Source organism: Haemaphysalis longicornis, unplaced genomic scaffold (genome assembly GCF_048455015.1).
Source record: "Haemaphysalis longicornis isolate Haplotype H1 unplaced genomic scaffold, Haemaphysalis longicornis Haplotype H1 scaffold_1, whole genome shotgun sequence".
Lineage (NCBI taxonomy): Eukaryota > Metazoa > Arthropoda > Arachnida > Ixodida > Ixodidae > Haemaphysalis > Haemaphysalis longicornis.
This window is the reverse complement of record NW_027526203.1, coordinates 255,111,830-255,121,691: the sequence shown is the minus strand read 5'-3', so window position 1 is coordinate 255,121,691 and position 9,862 is coordinate 255,111,830. Positions and strand designations below refer to the sequence as shown.

The 9,862-nt window shown below is 47.9% G+C and overlaps 1 protein-coding gene across 1 annotated transcript in view; it reads left to right on the top strand.

The window, feature by feature from the left end:
• Positions 1 to 5,168: 5,168 nt before the first annotated feature.
• The window catches only part of LOC144144469 (uncharacterized), a 30,164-nt gene continuing 25,470 nt past the window's right edge, over positions 5,169 to 9,862 (top strand). The window contains exons 1-2 of the mRNA XM_077675928.1: positions 5,169 to 5,396; positions 6,249 to 6,371. Of these exons, the coding sequence (XP_077532054.1) occupies positions 5,359 to 5,396; positions 6,249 to 6,371 (161 nt within the window). The 5' untranslated portion in view covers positions 5,169 to 5,358. The remainder of the gene's footprint in view (positions 5,397 to 6,248; positions 6,372 to 9,862) is intronic.

Genomic DNA, 9,862 nt, shown 5'->3' with positions numbered 1-9,862 from the left:
GTCGCTGCGGTCCATTGCCCGGGAAATCACTCTCGCTAAGTGGAATACACCCGAGTTCTCTAACGATCGTCTTTACTCGCTCGACCCAGATTTGCAGCGCCACCTACCTAATAACGTGCCACGCTCGGACGTCACCTTACTTTGTCGCCTGTGGCTAGGTGTTGCCTTCACCGGTGCTTACTCCTACACCATTGGAATGGCCAACAGCCCTGCTTGTGATGCGTGCGCCACCGACGAGACGATTGAACACCTTCTGTGCCATTGTGACCGCTTCATAACGCCGAGGCAACAGCTCTCCACTACACTTCGCCGACTCGACGACCTCCCCTTTACAGCGCAGACAATTTTGTGCCATAGGCGTTGTCCGACACAGGCCGAAAAGGCTATAAAAGCCCTACTGCTCTTTTTGAAGGACACGGGCCTGTCTGAACGATTGTAGGGACATTACTATAGTGCGCTGACCTTAGTTCGCCCATTTTATTAGTGGACCGTATTAGTTTTGTGCATTTTCTGGTTGTGTGCGTTGTTTTTACCGCCTTTATAGTTGCCTGGTCACGCCTTGTGTTTTTTCTACTTTTCTTTCTCTCATTTTCTCCTTTAATATGTACCGCTGTCCTTTCTTTCCCTTTCATTTCCCGTATCCCCTCCCCCCTGAGTAGGGTAGCCAACCGGACAGTATTCTGGTTAACCTCCCTGCCTTTCCTGTACTATTCTTTCCTTCCTATACACAAAATGATGGGGTATGCGTAGTCTGCGGAAAAGAAACAGAAACGTTGCGGTACATAGAGTTAGAATGCGAGACTATCCATCCAAATATGCACGAGGGAAGTATTCGGCCTCGAGAAGCCCTAGAATTTAAGAGTAGCACACAGAGAGAGTTAACTTCAGGACTGTCGAGGCGACGATAAGAATATTGAAAATGCTGGTGGACGAAAAGCAGAGAGGGACAGCCTAGGACAGCTACCGCCTGTAATACAAAAAAAAAGTATTTTGAACCTGCCCTAAGAGCAGCGCTAGAATTAAACGAAGAGTATACAACATAGCTATGTTAGTTTCTTTGGTTATATGACATGTCATTACCCCGGCGTACCATTAGCAATCAATCAATCAAAATGCGCGCGGCGCGGTGCAGCTGCCGTGGAGAGGAGGCACGTCGCTTGGGATTGGCTGTACCTGGCGGTGACGTAAGCTCCGACGTGCAGGTGCTGTCTGGAAGAGAGGCGATTCGTGTGCCGGCGGCGTCGGTATCTGGTCCACTGTCGAGATGGGATTGGTTAGGCGAAAGGAGCTCAAACTGTTCTGCTGTTTCATCAGTCTTCGCGACGTTAAGTTTGTGATGCTTCTTCTTCATTTATTTATTTATTTATTTATTTATTTATTTATTTATTTATTTATTTATTTATTTATTTATTTATTTATTTATTTATTTATTTATTTATTTATTTATTTATTTATTTATTTATTTATTTATTTATTTATAACAGAACACGGCTTACTTTAATATGAGGTTGTTGCAGAAAGGTGTACAGCGGAGAGAACAAAACTTAAAGAAAGAAAGCAAAAAAAAAAAAAAACTAATGGAATAAGTTAACGAAAAACAGACGGTGTATCCAATGCATGACAAGCATTAGGATAAAGGTCACTGTTCTTTTGGTGACCTGAACTTACCAAGAGATCCTTCAACCACATATCTAGTTTGTCCCAGTCCACGATTGTACGGGCAAGGAAAGGATACTGAAACGTGATTTTTTTTTTTTTTTACCTAAAGAGGGCAGGTGTGAAGGCGTGGCTGCTGTATTGTACGATAACCACGGGGGGAAACAGGGGTCAGTTAGGTTATTACTAATTTGGTTTGAATTATAAAAAAAAGAAGAGATACTGTAATATAATACGGGTACCATCCTGGGCATGTTGGTACTCCATACCAAAAATATGAAACACGCGCGGACACTCACGGACACACCCTGCGCCGTGTGTGTCCGTTCTTTATTTCGTCCGTGTCTCCCCTTTTTTTTGCGCAATTATATTTTTGCTGTACTGTAATATACGGCCATCAGCTCGTTAAAACAATGAAAAGTTTGCTGCTTCATATGAAACGAGCTTTATTGCTTGGGCGCAGCGCAGCATGTGCTGTTTTCAATCATTCAATTGTCCAGCATAGTCAAAAAGAGTCTTTGTCGGAAAAGGGAATCACGCTTGGCCCTCCACAAAAAAATATGCCGCTCATCCGTGTCGCGTACGGCAATACAAGAAAAACTTCGCGCACCTGTAGCAGCACGTGCGGCAAAACAATCGATCGCCGCCAGCTGTTTCTGGCTAAATGTTAGGCGTTAGTAGCGGCACAATGGCTGCCCCGTGGCTACACCAGAACTAATATTGAGCAACCACGTTAAGCATTCAAAGAGATACAATCCCCCTGAGGGGGCGGGGCAAAAAAAACGGTAGAGAGAAACAGAGGGCAGAGGCGGAGCGAGCGAGCGAGAGAGAGAGAGAGAGAGAGAGAGAGAGAGAGAGGAGAGAGAGAGAGAGAGAGAGAGAGAGAGAGAGAGAGAGAGAGAGAGAGAGAGAGAGAGAGAGAGAGAGAGAGAGAGAGAGAGAGAGAGAGAGAGAGAGAGAGAGAGAGATTCCAAATCGATCGGAACCAACGGACTCGAGCGCGTTGTGGAAGCGTAGTTTCGTATCCTAAAACTATTTTCTTAAGAAGAACAATGACTAGGTACTTCATCCTTCCGCTAAAACCGTTTTAATTTCGCGTTCACCATCGCACGTGCCAATGCGCACCTGGTTGAACGGGTCAAAAGATCCATAAGTGACGCAAATTTCCCCGCAACTTCGCGCCCCAAATGCGGGCGATTCTGTCTCTCCCATCCTCCGAACTTTACGAATTGAGGCGCCATCTGTTTTGCATTTGTTACAACACGACGAGACGGGCCCCTTGCGACGCGGAATTCAATGGAAGCGAGGCGAACATGCTGACAACAAGGAAACAAACATTTTTTGACAGCTCCGGCTGCCGTACCTTTTCTAAATATCTGTCCGAATGTGACCTTCTCTGTGTACGCGTGAAAGCAAGAGACATTTACAGAGAAAAGACAATTCTCCAAGGCACGTACGTCTGCTTACGTGCTTTGAAGGCGAAAGTAGCATATGGCCTCCCCCGTTTCTGCTCTTTCTAAGCTTTCGCTTCATCGTCTTTTGGCGCGATCGCTTCGACAGGCAGACCAGCGACACTTAATTCACGTCACAGCTTCCCCAGGCTCAGAGCTCTCCGTGGCTGGCGCGCACCTGCTCTGCTCACGTGCCATCACGTTCACATGTCATGCGATGTGCGTTGGATCCACACGCATTTGGCTATCTTTTGCTCAACCAGGCAGCGTGCTGTGTTAGGTTGGTGGTAACGCACAGGATACTCTGGAGACCCTGGTTCAATCCCTATACGCGCTCAAATGTGTTCTTTATATACAGTTAAACCTGGATCTAACGAACGAGCTCCTAGATTTAAAGAAGTTTTTCAATTCCCCATTTCCAGCCCCATTGAAACCTATGTATTTGCGACCTCTATGTAACGGCGTTGCGACGGTTAACCTTGATGTAACGAATTTGCTACTCTGATGAGCCATTGTTTTTCGCGCTTTTCCTGAAAAATCGGCTGGAGAAATTCACCAACTTAGTGAACTTCGTCCGCACCGCAAACTACCGCGCGTTTCAACCACGTGTAAGTGCGGTGTCGGTGTAGGCCTGCCTGTCGTCGTGTAGTCGCGCGTTTCCACTGCCATCTGTGGTGTCGGTTCGTCGGTGATGAGTTCTGCAGCCAGAAAATGGAAAGTTTTATCTTTTCAAGACAAGCTCACAATTTTAAATGCCGTCTCCGCCGGCGAGAACGAAGAACGTTGCCGCCCTGTGCAGTATCTTAACTAGCCCCCTTTCAACAATTTTGAGGGGGCCAAAAGCATCAAGTTCGCGAAAAGGCGCCCTTTAAGCATCAGTTTGGTCCTTGAAACGGGTTAAATTAGGGCACCGAAAAGTGTCAAAGGGCAAAAGTTATACTTAAGCTACGCTTGTGCATACGGGGGTGAGTGACCTTGCTTCTTTAGAGTGCCGAGGAGTGACTAAGTTCGTGGGAAAGCAGCTGACGCAAATTACGCAGTTCTTTACAGTGAAATAAATAATTTAATGGTGAGTTCACGATTACTTATGTATAGCATCTTGGTTTCGTTTCTGCTTCATTTACGCGAGCCTTAACTCGAAACCTGCATGTAACGAAAACCTGCATGTAACGAAACATTTGGAATTTTTGTGAACTTCGTTATATCCAGGTTTACCTGCACGCTTTACAGCGGCGGCAATTTTCTGTACCGAACAACAACAACAACGACGCATCTTCGCAGAATGGGGCACTTAAGCCGTTGCAAAAAAAGTTGCGCGCAACATGGCACCCTGTACGTCTCAAGGTCAAGCGAACGTCACGCGCGTATTCATGATTTTGCCCACGCTTTGTCTACAATATTGCACCATGATACCTGTGGGATTTTTGCCATTGGTACCGCATGTTGGGGGAGCCGAAGACCTGGGGAGGGGGAATCAAACATGTATCAGCCAAGAATTCATTAACTTTTAATAATAGGAAAGGCACACACACACACTTAAATGCCACTATAAAGGAAAAAACGAATACAATCCGCATTACCCTTAAATTGCCAAAGTTCATATGATATCTATTTCCAAAGGTTGCCATGGGGTGGCCACCGTGCGTCCATCCCCGCCCCCTTTCTCCCCCGGCGCACTGTTTTGGTAACTAACACGAAAAGAACACTCTCCTTCTAGCTCTGTTTCACACTTAAGCAGATCGATGTTCTTCCTTGAGTTCGCACCGCACACAGGCTGTTATGCTATGGTCACATGCAGTCTGTCCTGCATATGACAGCTTAATTGCTCTGTTGCGTGGTTGAACTTCTTCGTTAGCTGAGACCCACTACCACGAAGACGAATGGAGGAAGTCTTAAGCAGACACTATTTATCCCACCTTCTTTCCACTCCACTTACAAAGGGTTACGAACAAGTTGACCCCTTCGATCATTCTGACCCAGTGCGCGGGTCGTGGGTAACCGCATTCGTGTAGGACAGATGGCGTGGCGGTCGGGAGGAACGTTGGGCAGCAGCGAGTCCGGAGCTGATCGGTTGCGAGTCGCGCGGTCTTGGCCCCACTGGGGAACGGAGGGAAAAGGGCGCCCCCGGCGCTCGGTCTCTCCTGAAGATGGCCGCCGCGTGGTTGCCATGGCAGTCGCGTTTTGCCGCCGCTGCACGGGCTAAATCATTAGCAGTTGCGGCAACGTGAACGGGAGACACCATCGACGAGACATGTCATCAAGCGAGTACTCGGAAGGCGACAGCCTCAGGTAAATCCCCCCGGGGCAGGGCAGACGCGGTATCTTTTTACGGGGCCGGAAGGGCTGCGAGCGCAGCGCGCTGCGTCCAGCATCGGGAAGGCTCGCTGGGGAAAGTGCGCCGCAATTGACCGACGTGAACGGTCTATTACCCATTTTGCCCCTTTAATAACTGGCCGCACGCGTCGCTGAAAAGCGCTGGCTTAGTTCGAGTCGTGCTAGAGACGGTCAGACAGAACACTGCTGGGCGTTGACACAGTACGGTTGATAGGAGGTCTATCCCGAAAGACAGCTTCGCATGCCGCCTCGCTAAGTGTTTGTTTCATGCATATCTCGGCACCTAAATTGGCCAGTTCGACCTATATTTTTTTTTTGTAAAGGGACCTTCAACCTATTAAAGAACAAGGAAAGAAGAGGACTTCGAAGAGTAACTCAACGAATGCACAAGTGACTAGAGAGTGAGCTCTGCGTTGTCAACACAGGTAGACGTGCGCATGATATCACTTTTAATTTAACAATCAACAAAGGCGAACTACAACACAAATTTTTAAGCTTTCGAAAAATCTACTTTTCGCTCGTCTAGCTTTGAGCTTGTCGTGCAGTTTTAGAGCACAATGGTTGAAAGTGCTGCCTGTTGAGTGTTCCTGTGCGTGTACGGTGAATATACGCGACATCATCCGAGACCTCGGCGGAAGAGCGTGTCCCGAGGTATTTGGTACGAACAGCTGCGCTTGCAGTGGAGACTCGCGGGCAATAAGATTTGGTGGCCTCCAGGCCCACCCTCCACAGTAGGCGCGCGCGATAGCGAAGTTGGCCGCCCCGGTCGCCTCGTTGAAAGCAGCTTGCTCGCATATTGTCTCGCAGCCGCAGCGATGAATCCTTCTCAACTGAAGACGAGGACATCATGTACCAGCTTTCCGTGTTCTGGCCCTACCCGAAGGGGCCCGACGCTTCGTTGAGAAAAGGCCCCAGCCTAGCAAACCTTTCGTGAGTATACACACGTTGCTCTGCTCGTTGGTAAAGGAAGATGCAACGCGTGACTGTCAAAGTATAGCTGTGCAGACTCCTTACATTGTACTTGGGGAAACTCAGAAAAGGTGGGTTAATAGACGGTAGCTGGAACAACTGGCAACCTAAGCGTTGCAGAAGTAATTACCTAGGCTTGAAGCGACTACAATTTACGGCCGGCTACTGTGTAATTGTTGAAGGTCGTCTGGTCAGGTTTGATTGAAGCATGCCCCTAATGTTCTTGCTTTCTACTTTGTAATTTTTTTTTATTTACTGGCCCATACTGAGCTACAAATAAAGTAGGCTTGTCCCGCTCTGCAAAACCTGATTTGGTTTTGTAAGTTTACAGCCGCTACCGTCCCCATACTTGGCGTGACTCCCTCTTAGATAGGGTCAAGATAGGAAATTGAAAATTTCAAGTTCCTTGCAATATGGTAAACGATAATCGTTCGTGGTGATTATTCTTATTTCGTGTACCCTTTACTTTGAGCTAGGATTAACTATTCGATCAACTCATTGCCCAATTGGTGAGTATAGAAAAAAGAAAATACCTAATATTCGGTAAGACCCTTTGTACGGGACACTCATTCTAGGATAAGCTTGAATGGAGCGCGTCTCATTTAAAGCGCTTAAAAATCTTCTACAAGAATAGGAATTCAGCGGGGGCCACCATGTCTTGCGTTTCTCTGAATGCTCTACAACATTGTAATTTTAAAAATCTAAATTTTCATTGTGTATGGACCTCTTTAGAATTAGCTAATTACTCAATTACGCAAAACAAATAGTGCATTAGATACTGTAATTTCTCATTAACAATTGTCACGAACTTTGCCCCTAGAAGCTTGAAGTGTCCTTCTAAGTTGGCCGCCATGTGCGTGTAGGCACTGTTACCCTACAACCAGCTGTGGCTTCCCCTCAGTAGCGATCCTATTGCGGTGAAGTGTGATTGCCGTGAAGCTTGAAGTGGCACAGACGGAGGACGGGTATTTCGAAAGAGCCCGTGTACTACGCGTGTATGCGTGTGTGCGCGTGTGCAGGAGGGGGGGGGGGAGGATGGCTCGTCTAGGGCACGAATGAAATACGTTATCTAAGCGTTTTTTTTTTCCTTTGCTGTCTCTCAGGCTACTTGGGGCACTTAATTTTGCCGCTTCTTGTCGAATGTTGATAGAGTCCGCTAGAATGCTCTGGCGTATCATCAAGGCACGTTGGACTAGCCGGCACGGCTAGTAACAAAGCTGAATGCAAATATGAGGCATACAATGTGGCAGTTTAAACCGTGTTGCAGCCTACGCGTCGGCCGTTCTTCAGTTGCGAACCGATGTATCAAATGCGCCTAGCAGGCGATAGCGTCATCGAAGGGCATTACGTCAGTTTTGTTTCGAGCTTCCGGCCGGGCTTTCACCTTGAACCTCCGTCAGGGCTTTAGTACGAAAGCACTAAAGGGACACTAAAGACTGAATTAAGTTTTGTTTTAACTAAAAGATCATACGTTTCGTAGCTCTCTCGGCTTTTGTTCGACAAGCAACCATGCGTTATTCGCTGAGAAATAAGCAAACAAAGCTGGCTTTTCTCTCACCCGCGTTCCTTTCATTTTTTTGCGACTTAGCCATTGCGTCATAAACTAGGAGCGAAGCACCGGAAGCACTTGTGCTGTCTAGAGTGTAAACACTGGCAACGATAGCTTTTACGTCTCCGAGTCACGGCCGACTGCGGCAACGTTTCTCTGTCCGAGAAGGCTGGCTTGGACTTTCATGATTTTGCACCGACGGAATGCAAACGCTTTTATATGCTCGAGTGGTCAGTCCGCCCTCTTACTACTGATTCCCAGACCCCATCCAGCCGCTACGAGCCAGGCCTCTTTAGAAGCAACAGGCGTGGTTTCGAACATCAAGCGCGGCGTCCCGGGCTCCCGGCTGGTGGCGTTCGGGACGGCGCCTTCATTTTACCTCTTCTGGTGGTCACAGCCATCTTATATTATGTTCACTCGCGTGGCGCGGAGCTGGCGTGAAATAAATACTCTTTGCGGTAGCCGTATCGAGCAGTCGTAGGTTGCCCGCGCTCCCCGTGGCTCAGACATAACAAGGGTAGAGTGACCCGCGCTTTGCGGATTATCAACAGCGGATCGAGGTGAACGGAAAATCGCAAGGGCAGATCGGTCAGCTAACCCCCCGCAGTAAGTTAATTTCACGGGCCTTCGAACCGAGCGTTCGAATCCACGGGCGTTCGAATGTTCGAAGCAGGTTCGAATATTCGAATAATTCTTTACCGTTAGCAATATGCGCGCGCGGAGAACGGGAGATTGGAAGCTCGGGCGGGTCGCTTAACCACCTGCAGCGCATCTTGTTCCTTTTGCCGCTTCTAATGAAGGGACTTAAGCTGCTTCCTGCCGGGCATATTTCTCGCAGAAGCTCGGGCACTCAATGTCGTAGGTTATTGACTTCGCTAACTGCGCACCAATGCTTTTCGAAAACGAAACCGAAAGCATGGCGGCTGACTGAATAGTTAGGGAAGCAGCCTGCCTCGCAGCGTATAAAAGCTGTAGTCTGGGTTTTTTCGATACGATGAGCTGTCGGAAAGCTTTGATTTACGTTTATTTCTCCTGCCCAATCACTTAGGAACTGTTCATTTCAGAAAACCATCTGTAGATGCTTATCCAATGAGCTCTCGCCGTTCACAACTTTCTTGACGTCACAAACACAAAAGCGTACGGAACAACATGAGAGGTGAGCGGGAAAGCGAAGGGAGGCATTTACTTCGCAAAAGCCGATAAAGACTATCGTCTTTTGACGGCATTTGCAACGAAAGGAGCAGATACGCGGCCAATTTTTTATTTGGTGGCTCTGGCCGCATATGCATGCTCCTCTCGCCTAGCCGCGCAGTAGTCACCAGAGAGTTGCAAGTTGGGCGAGTTGGTAGGTGTTCATAACTAATCACAACAGGACAGCCTTGTCCTGCGGTTACTATTCTGTCAGTCTTGTCTGTCGCGCTGTGATTAGTTAAGAGTCACCAGAGAGCCGGGGGCTCGGCTCGCCGCACAACGCCCGGCGGCGTTCGATTGGACGTCAGTGATTTCGCATTAATCACGGCTCGTAAGAAGCGCTGAAGCGCCTAATTTCTTAGGAGAGGAGGGGGTATAGAGGTGGATGGGGCAGAGGTGAGGGCAATCCCTATTGGTGCCCCTGCGGGCAACCGTGTGGACCCGTATTCCTAATCAGCCGGTCTCCTTGGACTTTGTCGACATTAAGTACCCGTTGTAGCACACCATAAAATGTGTTTCAAATATGCATGAACAAATAATGGGTGGTTACTCCTTTTTGTTACACCGACTGTTTTCTTATCCGCCAACCAATAGCTTCAGTGGGGTAAAGCTGAACCCCAATTTTACAATTCCTGAATTTACATATTTCAAAATTTGGTGGGCAGATTTTGACTGCCCCGAAACTTATCCGCTCGATTTATTGTAGAGTATA